At 41.4% G+C, this 21,024-nt stretch overlaps 1 protein-coding gene across 2 annotated transcripts in view; it reads right to left on the bottom strand.

The window, feature by feature from the left end:
* Positions 1 to 746: 746 nt before the first annotated feature.
* Positions 747 to 21,024, bottom strand: part of Unc5c (unc-5 netrin receptor C) — a 335,223-nt gene continuing 314,945 nt past the window's right edge. For both annotated transcript variants that reach the window (XM_026783907.1, XM_026783908.1), the window contains 4 exons: positions 16,537 to 16,686; positions 15,262 to 15,426; positions 7,994 to 8,172; positions 747 to 7,245 (listed from right to left, as the gene is read on the bottom strand). In XM_026783907.1, the coding sequence (XP_026639708.1) occupies positions 7,080 to 7,245; positions 7,994 to 8,172; positions 15,262 to 15,426; positions 16,537 to 16,686 (660 nt within the window). In that variant the 3' untranslated portion in view covers positions 747 to 7,079. The remainder of the gene's footprint in view (positions 7,246 to 7,993; positions 8,173 to 15,261; positions 15,427 to 16,536; positions 16,687 to 21,024) is intronic.

Below are 21,024 nucleotides of genomic sequence, written 5' to 3'. Positions count from 1 at the left end.
TTTATCCCTTGAACAAATACAACAGTTTGTCACCATTGTGTAGCTCCTGGAGGTTAACATTCTCTTCTCTAGCCCAGTGGATTACCTTTATCTGCTAGCCAGGAGAGGAGAAAAGGCCTAGGGGTAGATGGCAGTCAATCTATTGTACATCTCCAAATCAGTCTATCACTGAGGAATGAGCCGACTCTGCTCTTCCTCCTCAGAGGCTTAGCTGTTTTTCACCTCAAACCTGCAAACTTTCTACTTCCTCATTGGAATAATTGGGGTCCTGTGCTATATTCTGGGATTCACGATATCTCAGTGCTGGGCCATGTGGTTTGCCTTTACTTTCCTGTTATTATGATTATTTACAAACTCTACTCTCAAGCGGATCTTTGAGTATAGATCCTGACCATGTTTATAATCTGCTGTAGAAAATATTGGTGCAGGCGCTGGAAGATGCTTCCTGTATTAACTGCTCGCTGGCATCGGCTGCAAGCTTTCTCACACTCTCTGTTCAAGCTGCACTCAGACCAAGGAAACCAGAGTCTCTAAAGGTGGGTTGGAGGCATTGGCCCAGAGATTGCAATGTGTAATGGTACTGGAGAAGGGTCCTTTCTAGAACTTCACCTTGTCAAGGGAGGAAGGTTATGACTCTCATTGAAACAGGAATCAATGTATTTCAACTTACTTTAAAAAAAATCCATGATAGTTCCCAACACGAAGTATTTCCATGTCACAACGAATCAGAGCAGGCATTCCCATTGCTTATAAATATAATTTATTACCTGTTTAAAAATTCTTTCTTACATTTTGTACATGTTGGCTGACAGAATAAATGCAGGCAATTTACAAACCAAGGGGACGGCCGGAAAATTGGGTGAGGCAACTGGGGAGAGAGAAGAGGCACACCCAACGCTGGTATCCCTCACCTCCACCACACAGCAAGGCGATGAGCGGAATGCTGCAGAGCACTCCTCTGCCACCAGGGGTCGTTAGAAAAGGAATTGCATAGAAGATACAGCAAGACAGAATTCTATAACAAAGAAGTGTTCCATATCTGAGAAGCCAAGGTTGTGTTGTTTTTGCTAAAAAGAGAAAAACAGACAAAGCATAAACTTTTAACCTGATAATTATGAAGTTGAGCTGGTTGAAAGAAGACAGTACAAGGGTGACCCAGCGTCTCTTTAGCAGAGAGCTGGGGATTGTTTTTTCTAATGAATATTGGTTTTCATCTTTAGAACAAAGAGGAAGGTTACTGGTTCCCTCCAGCTCAACATTAAGTTCAATACATACAACACTGTGATACCCAACACACACACAATGCACACACACAGTGATGATATTCCCTGCAACTTGGCTAAACACATTGACTGGAGGTTGAGGGCATTGCTACCCATAGTAGGTCTAGGAAAAAGTGAAAGAAGGCATACAAGTCTTATGTTCAACTGGCTCCTCTTTCTTTTCCAAGATCTGAAGAAAAATATGAAAGTCCATATGTATACAGTTACAGGTCTTATTAATGACTGCAGAAACACAAAACCGGCAAAGGCATTTTCTACTGGCTGTGGATTTCTTGTTTTGTATGTTGTCTTACAACTGGTTTAACATACAGCTCATCATGATGCTTTGATGTTGCCGCTTCATAGTGCTGAGTGAAGATCAAAGGCCAAGAGCTCATCACCCTTAGGCTGCCGATCAGTACAACAGCCCACGGTTCACAGTCACCACTGCTGGGTGTCACCAGGCTCCATGGCATTAGGCCTTTGATATGGAAAGATGACACATGGTTTAGGCTAATGTAAAATGGCCCAACAGTACTGTTGCGGGCAATTTATGATTCCGCCATAGCACAAATTCTCAAATCATATATAAAAGCTGGTGCACCATAGCAAATAGCATGGCTGGTGGACAGTTGATTGTATTTCATACACTCCCTGGTTTTCCCTTGAACAACTAGTGGGTTGGGCCATGACTGTCCTGATATATGGCAAGGGCTTCCAGTTGAGGATTCTGGATGATCTTGGGACAGATCCCTTTAGTATATATAGTTGAATATACTGAAGAATTGCAGGTAGTGTCTCATGGGGTTTGCCTGCTTTTATGTTTATGGTGTGTGTTTGTTTGTCCTGAGGATACTTCCCCAACCATACTTTAGGCCTCTGACAGAAAATACTGTTGGTTGAAGGAGCCCATTACTATCCCACCACAGCTCAATAAAGAAAGCAGTCAAGCCCAGTGAATGTTCTGAAGACTATGGCAGTAAGTTTTCAAAACAAGGGCGATGGCCAATAAAACCAAAGGATCCATAGCTGCATTGTTAGTCTGAAGAGATACTCCACCCAGGCACATGCAGGCCATCTCCACTCTCACAAAGCAAGTGAGCCTAGTTGTCAGCTTTTTTGGAAACAGTTATGACTTCATGTGGCTTATTTAGCCTATATGGACATGAACTTAACCAATTAGTATTGGTTATGATCTGTATATTCCCCATAGTCCCAATTCCATAAAAAAAATTGCTGGGGAACTGTCAAGGTGATCAGTATAAGCAGAGGTGATACAAACACATCTCTCGGGGGCAGAGAAACAACATTTCATTGCACAGAAGGGAAATTAGAAGGTTTTCGGTCAACGTCAGCTCAGTATTCTTTAAAAATACAAAAGCAATACAAAACCAAAGGAATAAGATAGTTGGTCCCACGAGGCACTCGGAAGGCAAAACCAGTTTTATTAATGAGATAATAATAAAAATAGTTTTCCTTTTGGATCTATAAAATAAGATGCTCATTGGCCATTGTCATCTTTATAAATGACTGGTTCGAACAGTGATGTTCTAGAAGATTTTCCAAGCTTTTCAAAAAAGACATCTCAAGCCTAATTCCACCCCCATCATGTTTCTGTCGTCCTCCTTTCTGCCACTGGCTTTGGATTTATACCGACATTGCCTTCTAAATGGATTGCCTGTCCGGAGTGATTGCTCAGGTCAAATTTGTGTTCACCTTGAAGACTTGGAACAAGTAAACCTTTTCTATTTTCATCACATACTCTCCAACATCCTTCTTGGGTTCTACATTGATTAGCCCCAGAGCATGGGCTGTGTGGATGTATGGATTCAGGGACAAGACATTGTCCTTATAAGTCCCCTTCATCCTGTGACTGTGGAGGTGTGAGTGGCCCGAGAGCAGAGCTGCCAGGTCCTCAACAGAGACACCCCAAGATGTAATACAAGAGCCTGCCTGCTTTTCTCCGGAAGTGATGTGTCCAGATCCCATCCTCCAAATGTTGAAAAAAAGTCTTTAAAACCATTGAATGTCTAGAATCTGGACTCTAGAAATCTAGAGAACCCTCAATGTGTAGTCATTGTGACTTTCCCTTAAAAAGTCTCTACTCTTTTACAGTGGAATGATTAAAAACTATAGAATCATAGCATATATGAAAATAGCTAATAATACAGTTTGGTTCTGGACCTGTCATCCCCCCAAAGTATCCTTTCCTTAAAGAGATGAATTTGCTCAGGTGATGATGGATTCTTTGGATAGCAGAGGTAATGTGTCTGCTTTGAAGATGTGTGGCTGTGAGTTCCTTGACCCATGCTTGCCATCACCATGTACACGGCTATCAAGCTAATTGGAATTAATGTCATGAGTAGAAAAATATGAGAACACGATGCCTCTGATGTTAAATTCCTGATCTTAGAAGATCAGCATGATCTGAAGATCATTGTTCTTGACCAACAGCCACAATTTCCCTTTCTGTAGACACAACATTCTACAAGTACAAAGATTTTTAAAGCGGGTGCAATGGTAGATGCTGAAAAGAGAACCTATGAAAATAGTATCATGGATTTGAGGCTATCCTGAGATGCCTAGCGAGAATATATCTCAAAATATTAAATCAACAAAATTCCCAAGGAGATGCCATGTGTTTGAGTGTATGTAGCTGTGGGGCAGGGGCACCTCCTCAATGAATACAGTTTTATGCTTCTAAAAGTTACTATTTTGGAATTAAAAGATTTAAGTATGCAAAGCTCAAGAGGATTCATAAATAAAAAAGATAATGTTCAAAAACTTACAGATTTTGTATAAAGTTACAGGAAAGAAACTTAAGATGTGTATAAGCAAGTAGATGATGTACTATACTCATAAAATTTTGAAATGGGTGACTTAACTGAATTTGATATTGAATAAAGAAGTTAAACACTTGAAAGGAAAATTTCCCTATGTCTATTTGTCAGGAATCTTTTGCCAAACTCAAGAGGTACTTACTCTCTGTTAACTTTTAGTATGCTGTATGTTAAACTGAGTAACGATGTTGTGGACCACTAGATGGCACCATATACAAAAGATTAGTTTTTCTTCCCACATTCATGAAGCATAGCTTTCCTCAAGACTGTGTGGAAGCTAGGCATGGCACAGAGGTGATGATGATGTTCCTTCTGAGATGAACTGTGGCAGGTGAACCTTGTGTGCCGGAGAGCAGTGATCTGACAACCGTTACTCTCCTCCAAAGGAAAATGGTGTACATATTTGATATGGTATTTTCTAGTTGGGAAACTGTCATTCACATGATAGAAAGTAGTTTTATAACAAATGAGTCCCTCATTAAGAGATCACTTGTTCTCCCTATTCCTGTTGGGAGAGATAGAATAAAACAGCAAGTATCTCCAGATGCTTGAACATGACCAACCTCAAAAGCTTCCACAGTGTCGCTCTGGTTGTATTTAATATTTCTGGTGGTGACTTAGCAAGTTTTTAGGATAGATTAACCAGAATAGTAACACATTTGCTCCTATTTCTTACAAAGCTTTGAAGTTATACAAAATATCGAGAACACATCTCTAGGTTTTGATTTTTATAATGATTCCCAAATCCCAATACTGAAGAGGAATCTTCACATTTGTTTCAAGAGGCAGCAGTGCTCAACTCTTTCTTCTTGCTTTTTAAGAGTATCTGTCTAAAGTCTTAAAAGTTAGAACCAACTCATTGTTATAGACATCAGTTGGTGAGCTTGTTTAGGAATAGAGTATTCCCCTTGGACCAGTATTTGTACATATGAATATTCTAATGGTTAAAGAATGTAGAATACATATCCAAAATAGGATAAAAAGCACGAATGAAGAGCCTCCACAACCGTATCCACAGTTCTTTAATGACCAAGACGGAAGAGTCAGAGAATATCAAGAAGTAACAGAAATAGGAGAGGAAATGGGCAAAATGATTTCTAACTGGAATCCATTCTGCATACTAAATACTTCCAGCCCCAAAGAATGCCACAGCCATGTTTTGAAGGCTCTGGTTTAAGGACATGGGTGCTCCCTGTTTGGCTAACTGTGACTGGGGCTGCTAAGTTTTCATTCTCCATCTACCGAATGAAGTTCATGATGGTTCCAAAGAAAACTCATAGTTTGTACAACTAACTTTTTGAGGATAAAAGAGCTAATTAAACTCTATAAATACAACTGATTATTATTAAAGATTAATGATGGAAGAGAAACTGTACCAATTCCTTCAGCTGCATGGGTGCCTTGTAGAAATGGTCTTGAGATCCAGAGATCAATAAATGAGTGAAGTAGATTCACAACTATTTGGAAGGCTGGGTGTAGCCCTCCTCCCTCCAGAGGACAAGACAATGATAATAAAAAGATGCCATCTCTCAGTGAACAGCAACATGCAACCATGATACAAAGAACCAAATAAATGTATGCAGGTTGAAGCAATCCCCTTTCAAGTCAATACTGTCTGAAGGATTCAATATATTCCAGCAAAAGGCTGGGGGGATGAATGGTCCAGTCCAGAGTTTCTAATAATCTTCAAACTGATGAACAAAACTGATGACATCACAATGTGAGTTTAGCATTCTGGAATCTGGAGATGATCAGATCTCACCCCATGGTTTACAGTTAAATAGTGAGCTACAGTGAGCTCTAATGTTTTCCCCAAGGTCACACAGTCAGACAGTGATCAACTCCAGAATGATAATTGGTTTCCTGATTCCTAGTTCAGAAACTATTGCCCACAAACCACACTGTCTCTCAGATAGTAGATAGCCACAAGATTAAATGAGCTTTACATAGAGAACCCTCCTCATGAAAAGATTCAGAAGAGAAAGAATGCCTGAACAGGCTGCAAAAGCAGACAGCCAGTGAACATTTCAGTCTCTGTATCAAAGGTCAAGGAAGCAAAGCCTATTGAACTAAACTCGTGACCACGCCCACCTCTTTAAGCAAGAAAGGGAGACAGGTCTAGTCAATACCAAATACTAACAGTACTGCTAACTAAAACAAAAGAAAAGCTTTTTACTAGAATATTTGTAATAATCATCAATAATAATATTTTTAAAAAGCACTTGAAATTGCATATTACAAACACATGTGGTACAGATGTTTGTGTGGAGGAACATGATCACTCTCTTCCCTGCAATGCTACAGCTCTGTTGCCTAAGGAAACCAATTTGGTTACCTTATGGCATAAGGAATCTTAGTCATTTCTCCTTTTAGATTCTCCACTTCCCTGATACAAATGCCAACACTGGTCCGACAAGTTTCAGAAACAGAACACTGATGGGAGGGTTATCTGAGACACTTGGTGTACACGATTTGTAGCAAAAGTCTGTGATTTCTCTGTAAATTACTAATCTTAAATAGACTCAACAAACCGTCCACAGCTTCAACTTCAAATGATTGGAACAAAAATAGAACAAGCCATGGACAGTGTCTGCATCCCTGTCCAATTTGATGTAAACAACGTTTGTAGAAACTGGGTTTGTTAAGAAAGTTTATCCATACATCTGGATAGCAATAAAAAGCGTTTCCTAGGAAACTGTAAGATCCTGTACCATACAGCATACAGCCCAACGAAGAGAAAATTAGATTGACTTTGAAATTCAAGGTACAAATTTACACAATTTTTCTTAACTCCCGTGGTGGTGCTGTCCGAATGAAGTGGGCGTGTACCTTGGTGGTTGTGTCTGTCCCCCACCTTTCCTGCTGTCATCTTGCCTGAAAAGTGCCTTGGTCCCATCTGGATTTCCTCCTCAGCTGTGGTTCCCCTGGACACAGACTCCCTGTGTGTAATTTTGTCCCTCAGTTCCAGTATGGCCGGTCAATACTGCCCTTCTGCCGCTAAGGACACTACTGTTTCGTGTCTTCCCATTTCTTCCAGGACAGCTGCCAGCATGCTCAGGTTTCCGTCTGGGAAGTTTTGTGCTTCCCAGAGATCCAGGATCACACCAGTTGGGCTTGATTTGGTGGCAAAGTAATTCAAGTACCTGCAATGTGGAATGGGAGAATATGCTAGAGAATGTCATTTACAGGGCTGTGTACAGTATGGTTTCTCCTCTGCTTCTGGGCCAAACCTGTCTTTCTTGAAGTAAGTATTTCAGTCCCACTGTGGATTGTAGTGAACCCCACTAAATGATTGCTTTATACTTAATTAGTTCAGCCCCAGACAGGGCACGTGCTGTTTAACTTTGTTGACCTCAACTCTGAATAAGATAATTTAAGAGACAATGTGTCTGTGGGTTTTGTCCTAAACAGGAAATCAAGAGGCTTATGTTTTCCGTCCAGCTCAAGCCTTGATGATCTTTGACAGGTCATGCCACAGCTCTTGTTTGGAAGGTGACAGCTACATTCTGCAAAGTAGATGTTCTTGGGGTCACTTCATAGCCTAATACAAGTGTTGTGTGAACATGTAAATTATTCAGCCCACATTATGAATTCTTCAACTGGCGATGAACAGTAATTATTGAATAGACATGATACTTAGGAGTACTTAGCACATGAGCTAGGCAAGTAGATTATGATAAATGTTACATAACCTAGAACTTCTCTTGGAACTGTTGGGAAGCACGTGGTTCAAGGTGTAAAGGAACTTAACGCATACTTTAAGAATGAAAATGTAAACAGATATGTAGTGGGGAGAAAAAGAAACGGAATGCTGTTTCCTATCTAACTGTTTTCAGTACTGGAGACCATTGCTGATAAAAGCATCAGGTCCAGAAGCCTGGATACACTCACCTGTCCAGGTTGAGTTTATGGGCCAGCATCCTCCAGTCATGGCCTCTTGTCTGGGGGGCATCCAGGCTGCTGCACAGCTTTTGCCGGATAGGGAGAGGGATGCTGAAAGCACTTGGTCCTGTGACAGTGGTGATGGTGCTTGCAGGGTCCAACAGAGGCAAATCGATGCCAGTAGGTTCCTGTAGGAACAGCACAACTTCACTTTCAGAAGACAAATGCAATCCCCATTGAGTCAATCAACGTAATGCCTGACTCTCAGTAAACTGAGATAGAGACAGAGAATGAGTTCTGTTCTTTTCAGGGGGGATAGTTTCTTCCTGGCCTGGAAGGGGTGGGTTACTATTGGCAGTTGGGCAAACAGAAGTGGGGTGGCATTTGGAGGTAGTTTTGCAAAACATGTTGTGTTCAGGGGTTATTGCTCAGGGCTAGGCAGGACAGAACCTCTGGTGAGATTTCATGGTTTTTCCTCTAATGAGACTCTTCAGGAGAGAAGAAAGGGGGATGTCTGTGTTCCAGGTTTAGATGTTGGAAGTGTTCAAAGGGGAAGTTATTTCTAAAAGAATAGATCTGAGATGAGGAAGAACTTCTGGAAACCATCTAACCCTAAAGGTATCTCTGAGTGAACGCTCAGCAAACTCCATCTAGCCCTGTGAAGGTGGCTCCCTTCGGTTCTTGCTTGATAAAATGAGACAAGGCTAAGAGATATCAAATTAAGACAAACTTTAAAAAAAGAAAATGGTAAACCAAGAATATTGCTTTTGGGCAAGCCACTAATGGTGTCCTCTAATTGCTGAACTTGCTTGCTTATTTTTTTTAATCCAATTTTAGTAGCGAAAACCATAAATTGTCTCTTAGAAGAGTTTCAGCTCATAAAACAGCACAAATGCAAAAAATCTTAATTTCATCAGCAAGAGAAACTCTAATCATTTTCTGATCATTTCTGCTAGTCTGAAAGCAAGAGGAAATGCTGCCTGGGAGCCATTAAAGCTGTAACAGGAAATCTCATAAATCTGCTTTAAATGTCCGTCCCCCTCTTCTCCATCTCCTCCCCTGCCCTTTTTAGAGCCGGTAACTCCTTGGTGTGTACACCTAGTTGCTGGAGGATACACTAACCCCAGAGGTCTGCCATCAGGAAGTCTGTGATATCCGGCTAAGTGCTCAGCCTAGGGGTGAACACCACTGCTGTCCGAGCCCCCATGTCCTGCCTTGATTCTGATGTCTCTGCAGACTTGTCGGTTCTGGGGCTTTGAGGGACAGGTGGCATCTCAGCTGGCAGCCTCCTAAGTGTGGGTCACAGTGTGGTCTGCAGTACTGGCTGCTGATCCCCCCAAACAGATTTTTCAACTCCTATAATTCTTCTGGATAGGGCCTGTTAAGGAGTTCGGGAACATTTTTTTTAATCACATAATATACACAATAGTGTTGGCTGTGATCAACATATCAGAGCTCAAAATCCATAGCTTGGCAAACAGATGCCACTGGCTCCTCTGTGTTAGCTTTGGCTCCATGGCTAGACTGTGGGCTGAAGCTCAGAAGCTTCCAGCAGGATTAGAAAACTCTGATGAGACTCACAACCTGCAGCTCTTTCCCCGCAGGCACAGTGCTCTGCCAAGAAGCATGAGTTCATCACTTCCAGGGTCACAGAGCTTCAGAAAGGCAAGCAGAGTGTCACTGGGGGCATGTAGCAATGCTTACTAGTGGATCCATGTTTGAGATGTTAGAATTCAAGCGTCGCAGCCCATATATTGGACACAGCAGTATGCATGGGTAAATTAGAGGAGTCCCACACTATTGTCCCAGTTTAGAGACCTCGCCCAGGCTCAAGTCCACTTACTTTATGGGAAATTACAGTCATGACTGCTCTTTAGACCTGGAAGGGAAATCTACCAGCCCCTCAAGTACCTGATTATCCTTGGGTAACACGGAAGGTAAATATCTGCAGAGGGGCAAATTGGCTTATGTAGCACACTGACTGACTCTTGTCTCCAGAGTCTCCTTATCATTGTTGCGCACATTATCTTCCTACTGTTTGCCTGCTTGGCACCGTGCACCCCAGTCCTGCTCACCTCCTACAGTGCTCACTCCTGTGCCCTACTCTCCTCCACCCCTCTTCCTGTTCCTTCACTGAGGGAAGTGTTTAATGTCCTTTAGCTCACATGAAGTTCCAATTTTCAAATTTTGCCCCTATGTATACGCATGTGTATGTGTCTTGTAGTTGGAGGTGGTCCTAGCTGTCAATTTTTGCCCCATTTCCTGTGATTTTGGCTTCCTATCTAGAAAAATCAGCACCTTTACAAAGGTTTCAAGTTGTTTTCACTGTTTTCTTCCAGTAGTTTCAAGGTTTCAGGTCCAAACCCTTGGGTTTTGTTCCAATTTGGTTTGGTTTTTTGTAGAGGATGAGGAATGAGGAGGGTTATGTCTCAGTCTTCCTCATGTGTTGGGTTTACCCAACACCATTTATTGAAGAGGCTGTTGTCAGTCCAGTGTGCATTTTTGGTGCCTCTGTTGAGAGGCATAAATTTACACCGAGATGCAATGAGTTTGACTGGTTTATGTGTCTGTGTGCTGACAGTGTATTGTTTGATCTTCTATGAAGCCTTGTGCTTTTCATTGTTGAAGGTTTTGCTGCCTTCATTAAGTTTAACGCAATGTATATTTTCCTTCTGTGGCTAACATAAACCAAATTGTAGTCATGATTTCTCTCTGAAGTTCATCATCATCATTAATAAGCAATTGATTTTTGCGAGTTTTGTATCTGACTACTGAAATTATCAATTATAATACTCTCTGGAGTCTGTTTTTCCTGTGGATAAAATTGTACCACAAGTATAAGGGAGACTTTAAGTTTTCCTTTCCTCTTTGTTTGTCTTTTCCTCCTTTCCTCTTGCCAAATTGCTCTGGACAAGCTTCTTGTATTATGCTGGTAAGAGATATAAGGGTAGATATCTATATATTTGCTCTGTCTTAGAGGAAATGCCTTCAGCTTTTCCCTAATCAATATGATACAATTGTGGGTTTACCATACATAATCTTTTATGCTCAGGTATGCTCCTTCCATATATAACCTGTTCAAGGTTTTTTTTTTAATATGCAGAGTTGTTGAATTGTGTTATGCCTTTCCTACATCAGAGATGTTTATATAATTTACATCCTTCATTCTATCCATATGATAGATGATGTATAGATTACACATCCTAAGTCATCCTTTCATCTCTGAGATGAAACCTCTTGATCAGAATTTTTGTGTCAGTTTTGTCATAGGTAATGGTCGACAGTTATGTGTGTATCTTATTGTCTTAAATGGCAATTCTGGTGTCATAGAATCAGCTTACAAAAGTACCCTCTATTGAAAAGTGTGGAATAGTTTGAGAAGTATTGGCATTAGTTTTTCTTTGATGTGGTATTACCCTCTGTATGCTGTGACTATCATTGGTTAATAAAGGAACTGCATTGGGCCTAGAGCAGAGCTAGACAGGGAAAACTAAACTGAATGCTGGGAGAGAAAAGGGCAGAGTCAGAAGCCATGGATCTGTGGCTGGAGACAGACATGCTGAAACTTGTTTGGTAGGCCACGGCCTTGTGGTGATGCACAGATTAATGGGGATGGGTTAAATTAAGATGTAGGAGTTAGCCAATGAGAAGCTAGAGCTAATGGGCCAAGCAATGATTTAATTAATACAGTTTCCATGTGATTATTTCCGGTCTGAGCTTCCGAGCAGCTGGAAAATAACTAGCAGCCTTTTTTTGACACTTCTTTGAAAGTTTACTCACTAGTTCTTATTAAGCAGTAAGGGATATGTACACCCCCTGCCTAGGGCTACATGGAGCCCCAGAGGTGAAGGTGGAAATTGAACCCTAATTCTTCTTAAAGTAGAGGAACCCTACAATTCTGCTTCCCTCACTCCATAATCTGATCCCATCCCAGACTGGATGGACTATGACTTGCTTTGGTCTCTTAAATTTATTTGCAGGCAGAGTATTTTATTTGTTGTTTTGTAAACAGGTTCCCCTATGGTGCTGAACTTGCACTGTGACTTGTACATTGAATTTACTCAATTACTGTTTGCTGAAGTGGAACAAAATGCTTTTTCCATGGTAGGGGGACAATGAAGCCCATTTCTGAGCTCTCTTATAGATTGGTGTGTTAGGCTTCCTTCTAACTATGAATAAGGCCTTGATTCTTCCCATTGGTAAACCTTGAAGACTATAATGGCCATGGATCTAAAGTAGCCATAGATCTCAGGATGGTCTTACATTCAACTCATTGTGTGGAGTAAGGAGCCAGCACTATTTTATGTAGACATTACCATAACACCCAAGCTAACTACTCTGCCTATGGCATTCTGTGTCTATGAAGCATGCTCTTTACTACTCTTATACTGAAAGTATACTTATATCAAACCTTTAAGGGAATCAGAAAAATACATGTACACATTTATGTCTAAATTCCATATAATAATTTCAGTTGCTATGAGTTTTTCCTTTACTTTGCAGGTAAAAGTAGAGATTATTCTCACAGAATCTTTATTACAATAATCTTTTATGATATTGGCACCATCTGCTTTTGATGTTATAATTCTCTTAGTTAAACATATGATTTTTCAGCCTTAACAAAACATCTGTTCTGGGTGATCACATACATTCCATGCATCACACATGAGCTCAACTACTGGACTGAATCTCCAGCTACACCCTTAGGTGGATGGCGATTTTCTTCATATAGATGATGGCAGCCATAAAACCCCTTTACATCTTAAGATTATTTATTTATATTTAATGTAATCAAAGCCTACAGCAAAATCCCATGAGTTTCTTCCTTCTCTGTACCATAATTTCATCTTGGGCAATGTTGTCACCCCGTGTCTAAAGAAACAAAAAGTGAAGTATCTTTCATAATTATTTTCATCTTGACATTCATTCGCACCAGTATTTTAGGTTTTTGGGCATTTTCCTTCTTAAACCTCCTCTCTGCAGTTAGAGGCCTACAAGGACTATCTGGTAAAGGGGATATAGGAAGCTTCAGAGAAACCATGGTGTGTGCTCTATACAGCCTGGTCTCTGTGGTGGGCACAAAGTTCTGCCCCAGGCTCAAGAGGCCCAAAGTTGTATGCTTTTATAAATGACTGCTAGTGAATGACCTCATTAGTAGGTGGCTAGTGGGGAAAGGCAGCATATTCCTAAGAAGACAGATCACTGTGGGGGTTATGATATTGGAAATAGGACCCCTTAGAACCTGTTCCCTTGCCTTGTGGTGGAAGGAGCAAAGCTCAGAGGAAGGTAACCACAGATGAAGCCTTTTCTCTGTGTGTTACAGTTTGTGAACCATGCTGGACCTTGTCTCAGTTTCTGATGAGGACTTGGGTCACTGGACTCCCCAGAGCCCTTTATTCATCCATATAGAGCCTCATATTGCTCTACCATCAGTACCAGATCCCTACTCCCTCCTTCTAAAATCCGAGCTGCCTTCAAATGCAAAACACAATGGTGGAACTCAGTGACCCAGAAGGACAAGCTGTAGAGTGCCCTTTAATCCCCAATGTCTTCCCCAGTATGGTCTCTTCTTCCACCCTCAGTAACTTTACTTGTCTGTCACACATGGGCAAATGCCTGGCGCGTGACTACAGGGCTGGCCTCTGAGCTGTCTGCCAAGCTGCAAAACCAATAATCTTTTCTCCGTGTTGGCACCAGAAACAAGTCCTGAAGTTGTGATCACACTTTGCAAAACTGCCCTTTCTGTGTGTGAGGAGCTAGCAGCTTGGTGGGGGAGAACTCGGAGCAGCTCTCATTTCTTTGTGGCTGCATCTGATCCACCTTTTCAGTGCACAGCCAATGTTCATGCTGAACAGAAAGCATGCATCAAAGGGCCAGACTCCTCACCCCCCTCCAAAATTCCACAGCCTTTGTTGTCACAGGAGCTGGGTGGTTATTGAACTTTGCAGACCTGCTGGGCCAGGAAAGTGAAAACACCCTCCGAAGCCAGCAGGGGTGGTGCTGTGTGCCTGGGAGATAGGGCTGTGCATCCAAAGGCCCGGCGGTTGCCATGGCACCCTGACACAGAGATCATTCCTTATGAATGTCACTGAGGTCTGTGACTAAAGTTGTTTATGAGTCAAAAGTCTCATGAAAGTACAGGAGCAGAGGATGACTGCACCTCACAGGCTGTGGGAAAGAAGATTGGAGCCTCAGTGAGCTCACATGCTTCCCCCCACCACCCCCGCCTCATTTGCTAAGGAAGATCATCTTTAAATAGGACATGTGGCGCAAGACAGGCTGAACAGACTGACATTGCAGTCATCACTATGCACAAGACAAAAAAGTATTTTAAATCATACGCTGTTGGCTGTAGTTATCCTGGGCTTTGTGGCTCAGGCAGTAGCATGGAGCTGAGCTCCAAGGGGCCACGAGGGGCAGCTTTCTGACCATTTGGCTTATTCTTCATCCTTTGTTCCTCCAACATGAAGGCTTGCCGCTTTTCAAACCATAGTCTTTGCATCCAAGGGGACAGAGAAGGTCATGGTTACCTCCTCTTTCCTTACAGGGAGTTTTGAAATAACAGCAACTATTGTTACTGCTGGAATATGAATGTATAAAAATGCCCAGCTGAGTGTGTGAAAATCAGAGCAGAGAAAGGCAAAAGTGACAGCAAGGAAGGATATGGATTTTCTTCAATTCCTGGAGTATCTTCTCCACCCTGAGAGAAAGGGCTTATCCTCTGATATTTGGAGATTGAGGTGAGAAAAAGAAAAGAGACCAAAAGCTCTCTCCTTTCAACGTGGAGAAAATTGGGGGAGCATACACTGCTCTTTTCCTTCACCCCACCCAGTAGGACAGAACTAGGACAAAATCAGAAGTCCCTATGAAAGAAAGGAGGAGCAGTTGACAGATGCTGGTGGAAAGTGCCACGTGTATGCCACTAAAACCTTGCATTTGAAGTTCAGACCCCATTGTGTTTGTCTCTTAGTGTTTTAAAAGGTGGTCCCACTATGTGACCATGGTTGGCTTGCAACCAACTATTTAGCCCAAGCTGGCTTTGAATTTAAAGCAAATCTCAGGAGTGCTGGGGATTACAGGATTTTGCTGCCATGTCTTATTCTTAGACCTCTTTTTGTAAGTTATATGATGACTCTTAAATGGGTAGCATAAAAAAAAACTTCGTTTTGGAAAGCAATTCCTCTCCCAGTTGCACTAAAGACTTGGGAAGTCCTCCACATCACTTCCACAGAGAAAGTCTCCCCAAGCCCCTGCCCATAATTCCGAGAATGTCTTACCTCTGACACAGTGCAGTTGAGCTGGAAGATCTGCCCTTCTCCTTCCACCTGCCTCACACAGAGTTTGCAAACCAGCTCCACTGTGTTCAGGCTGAGTCTTTCCAGGGTAAAGGTGCAGTGGAGGTTTCTTTGCGAGCCACTCCAGATGTGGTAAAATGGAATTTCCTGGAAGATACGGGGGTGGTAACCACAAATAAGACATGCTGGAAGTTTCCATCAAACACTGCTTCTTCTTGGTATTCACCTAATCCGATCTCATGACTACTCTACATACAAATATGGCCTCACCTCTCTTCACATAAGAAAACACAGGTACAGAGAGGTAAGTAACACCCAATGTGGGCCGGTGAGGAAGTGGATGTGTTGAGCCTGGAACCCATATAAGCAAGATCTAGAATCAACAACTAACCATTTAGAAAAACAGCCATTGTAGATGAGAGTTTTAAAAAGCCTAGAAAGTTCCTAAATTTTTAAAAAGCTTAAAAAGTTCCTAAAATAAACCCTTCACACTCCATCATCTCTCATTAAAAGGAATCCCTGGTGTGACATACTGGAGCACGGCAAAGCTAGCCACAGGGTGCACTGCTGATTCCACATCTTTTCATGCCTCTAGCCTCCCTTTGCCCAGGGCAGGGGCAGCTAAGGCTTGCTCCAGTTGGAAATCGGTCACGACAGAGAAGTCCTTGGCCTAAAAAGCACCAAGCCGATACTAGATACTCACTTGTAATCATCTGAACTTCTTTACAGAGCCAATCCTCCTATACTCTTGTGACAGACAATTAAGCCAAGGAAGAGACTCATGAAAGAAGCCGGCGTGTAGACTGAGGTTCTGGTGCAAATCCCGAACCTGTGAGTGACAGCATGTCATTTCACTGACCTACTCCCACTCCCCAATCTCTGGCTCCTGCAGTGGGCAGGTGTTCTAGCTAGGAAGGTGGAAGGAAGCCAAATGTTCATTAGATAGGGTAACAGTGTCCCATTTCCTCTTATGAAAGCATTTGAGGCTGTTCCTATTAATATAGTGAATGTTTACATTTAAAAATAAGTGTACTAAAACTAAAATAACAGTAAAATTATTTTAAAAGAATACTTTAGAACCCATTCCTTTAAATGTGCTTATTGGGCATTTCTCAAGAATGCTGGGAACATACTGCTTTGGAGAAATAAGTGTTGAGATGGGAGTAATTCTAAAAAAGGAGATATCTTAAGACTATACATCTCAGCCATCTGCCCTAAATCTGTATCCATGCAGCTTGTACCTCTTGGTAGCCTCACCTGATACTTAGCCAGCAATTTGCTCTTCCATAGGGAATGGGCGATGTCATGAATCGACAGGCGCAGGTTGTGAATGCTGCCTTTAAAATGAAGAGCCTTGGGTTCTTCTAGGAGCTGTCCACCCATCTGCCTCTCCAGCTGTAGAACTTCCTACAACACATCCCAAAACAAGGCATGTTATTGGTTGATCTGCCCAATTTCCATCAGACCTCTCAGTAAGTAAATATGTTCCTCCATCATGTCTTTTGGATAACATACTGTACTTAGGCAAGGCCATGAATACAATCACCTGCAGATCTGAGACTCTCACTATGAAGCCATGGTCATCTTGCATGGGAGCAGGCCCCACTGATATGCAGCCTATGGAATTTGCATCACACTGCATGGGAGAAAACTAAGCAGGTTTTGTTTGTTTGTTTGCTGTTGGCAAGAATAAGAGACCGATATTGAAGATGGGAAGGCATGTTATACAAAAAAATAATGATAGAAATGCAAGTATACAGATAAAGCTTTTCATTGAAATCTGAGGGAAAGGGCACACACATGTATATGTGTATACATATATATATAGTGTATATATGTTATATATGTCTTCTGTTACAGACAGATACAGATATTTGGATACAGATAATAAATATTTTAAGCAACAGAATCTGAGCTAAACAGTTACCCAATTAAAGTTTAAAAGTTTAAAAAAGAGAATACCTCATCTCTCAAAAATTTTAGGTGAAGAAAGCTACTCCATCCCTCAGTATAAAGATGTAAGAGGAAGACAAAATTTATACCCATTTCAATCCTTCAAGCTACTTAATGGGACTTAATGAAACATTTCCAACTACAGCTGAAATTATCCAAACAGCAGCACACCATAAGTTATCAATATCTATGCACAAAGTAAACCACTGTTGTATTTCACTCCTCTTATGCTACCAGAGTTTTGATGATTAGAATATCATGTAATTTATGACCTTTTAAAAGTGGGGATCCGGGAAAATGAAAATTTGTACATAACATAAAATAATGATATTTGTACATAACATAAAGCAAAATATGGCTGTCTTCTTTGGTGATATTTCAGCAAATAAGAGGGATTTCAAGAATACAGGCATTCAGAATGCCATCTGGAAGCACTGGAGAACAACCAAGGTATGAAATACAGAGAACCACAGAGGACAAGTTGGATCCATGTTGCTAGATCCCCAGAGATGCATGTGCTTTGCCTTTGTCAAATGAATGCTGAACCACTCTCTGGCCATCTCATCACTGCTGAGCTCACCAACATCCCGGGTAAGATGCAAACAATTCGATGAAACTGTGGCTTCCTGAGTTCTTAGCTTGCATCACCAACTCCTGAAAGGTCCTTTGAGGCATAGGAAATACCAGGATAATGGGGAACATGGTCTCAGATTGGGAGTCCTCTAATTAGTGTCTAATGGAAGCCATGAGGCAAGACCCCTCTGGCACAGAGAAGTGTGTGGTCCAGCTGTCTGACAGTATTGACCTACTCTCTTCCATGGCTGGAGAGGAGTAGCTATTACTTTTGACAGGAGCTGAGCAGTCAGTTAGCCATCCTGACACTATAGCCATGTTACTGTGCCCTGAGTCTACTGTGCTTACTACAACAGACCCCCAAATCCCCAGTAGGACATCTGGACCCAGTCAGCTCACAATTACACATAGCTGCTCTCCCAGTATACCTTCCCTGACACTGTACACCCTATTCTCTGACAAGAATCCTTTGACAGTCTGTGGAATGGGGAAGAGATGTGAGGGTTAATTGCAGTTGCTTCTGCTTCAGCAGGAACACATAATGAGCTTATGCTGATCATGTTCTGTGTCTAGTTAGCATAATAGAGAAAGCTGATGTTCCCAGTGAACCTGGCACCTGACAAATTCTAAAGCTAAAATGATGTTTGTTTATAAGCCATTAGAAGAAAAGAAACATAATTAGAAATCTTTGAGATTACAGTCATGCCAATCAATCAGTTCTAGCTTCTTTCCAGTATGCCCTAATTACCTCATCAAGACATCTAAAGAGCAATCGATAGTAATTATCTGATTACTATAGATCTTCATTACATCCAAATTATCTCCCTGGGATGTCTGAAAGAAGATGCATTGTATTCTGGGAGGTAATTGTACCCAACAATGTAGAATACATATCCCATCCCTACAATCAACATAGAATGCCAGAAGACAGCACCTTATCACTATCAGTTTTCTTGGCAGGATGGACCACCTAACAGAATCTTAGCCTGTTGGCCATGACCTTGAGTCAAGAAATCCAATGCCACATTTTGAATGCAAAGCCTGGTTGGAGTCAGCCCAAGAATAAGGTTCAGTGTTTCGTTTCTCAGAAGTCATGCTAGGGCATTCTCCCTTGTGAGGAGTGGGTCTGTAGTGGCTTAGTGAAACCCTCACAAAGAGACAAAAATGAACAAAGTACCACTTAGTATCAGTGGAACCAAAGACACATCTCTGATATTATTTTGTTCTCCATCTCTCTGTCAACCAGGGGGCCTATAGTAAGCTGCTGTGCAGAGCTAGAATACAACCTCTTGCACAGTTCTATCAGTAAGTTTGTATCATCTACCAATCAAAAACTGTGCATGTTGTATTAATTTCTTTACAAATTATAAACCCATATTTATACATTGACATACCAATGTTATCAGGAAAAAGTTATAAGCTGAGATCAGTAAACACAGAAGTACTAAAATTATCTTTTGTTGGCCCATGAGGCAATTGGCCTGGGAAGTGTGAATTTGATGTCTACCTTAGAGATAGTTCATATGAGCAACTGTCCTCACATCAAGATCTGAGTGAGAAATTAGCTCAGGAATAAATATCTCAGTAATAAACAGAATTTATATGTCAAATTTAACATTTTTCCTCCAAAATAGTGACAAGATCAGTGGTTTATGACCCTTTTGGGAGAGGGTTCAAACTATCCTTTCACAAGGGTCAGCTGAGACAATCAAAAACACAGATCTTTATATTGCAATTCACAACAGTAGCAAAATTACAGTTATGAATAGCAATGAAAATAATTTTATGGTGGGGTCACCCCAGCATGAGGGGAACAGTATTAAAGGGTATCAGCATTAGGAATGTTACCACTGGACTACTGTTACTATAGTTAAGATATTATACTCAAAAAAAAATCTGGGAGACAAGAATGACAGCAGTGACTGGCATGGTGGCACACACATTTAATCCAAGTACTTTCAGGAGGCAGAAACAGGCAAATCTCTGTGAGTTCAAGGCCAGCCTGGGAAGTTCCAGGAGAGCTAGAACACACATCCAGACCCTGGAGAGAAAGATAGACAGAGAGAGAGAGAGAGAGAGACAGTGACAGAGACAGAGACAGAGAGAATGAACTAAAGCAGTAAAGCACAAATAAAAGATATTTTAATAAGTAGAAGAACTCTTTGGCAACAAAAATCATGTCAATTCACCTGTGAGGCAAAATAACTAGTCATGCTCAGTGGCTAGCCCCTGTGAGTTTGTCAGAAGACTCGAGGGGTCAACCTGTAGGGTAGACTAACCAGACTTTGTTTTCATATTGTTAGTGATCAGTGCTCCGAGATACACATTCACCATTTCTACTTAAAAATACACTGTGACTTTTGCTTAACAAAGTTGGTTTTCTAGGCTTTTTTTCTGCATGAAATCATCCTGTTCAGTATATATGTGATGTGGATACCAGGATGAAGTAAAAGTACTAGACATGCTCCTCAATGAAACATGACTTTACAGCTAGACTTCTTAGAGATAGTCACCTAGCATCACGTGTGAGTTATGTCAGGAAGGGTGTGACTTGGCCCACAGCTTCTGTTCTGTGTGGTATAGAGACAATGTGAACCTTCAACCAGGCTGAAATGAGTTCCACTCTAAAACAATGTCTTGACAGACTTTTTTGTCATAAAGGTTAGGTTATTTCATACACCTTAATGGTGACTAAGAACCAAATATACTGAAGGTCAAAAGATTTAGGGAGATTTGACAAAATATCGTGACCTTGGAAAGAAATGTCATAGTAAACTTTAGGATCATCTAGGATGTTTGTACCTAGAAATATAAAGGTCACTTTTCCTTTGTTGAGGTTGTCTTTCCTATTAGTGAGTACTTTCACTTCCATAACAGGCGAGAGTCCTGGGTGAACTTTCCAGATATCCTGATAAACTATCTCTGCCTCTTACCTTGAAAAGAATCTCAAGAGTGACTCCAGAGTTATTGACAACAGCTCTCTATTCCATATTTCCATGAGAACATACATGTCTACACACACACACGAATCCTAGAGTATTGTCACCAGGAACTGTCCCTGGGATCTGAGCAACTCATTGGTGCAGCAACTGCTTCCAGCAGAGATGTGAATGAGGACCGAATTGATTCTAGTAGCCTATGAAAGGCTGCAGCTAAGGCAGCTACAGGGGATTCCACTGTAGAAACAAGTAGCTTCCACAGTAAACAATTAAACCAGGG

This window comes from Microtus ochrogaster, chromosome 21 (genome assembly GCF_000317375.1).
Source record: "Microtus ochrogaster isolate Prairie Vole_2 chromosome 21, MicOch1.0, whole genome shotgun sequence".
Taxonomy (NCBI): domain Eukaryota; kingdom Metazoa; phylum Chordata; class Mammalia; order Rodentia; family Cricetidae; genus Microtus; species Microtus ochrogaster.
The sequence above is the reverse complement of the archived record's forward strand: the minus strand, read 5'-3'. Positions and strand labels throughout refer to the sequence as shown.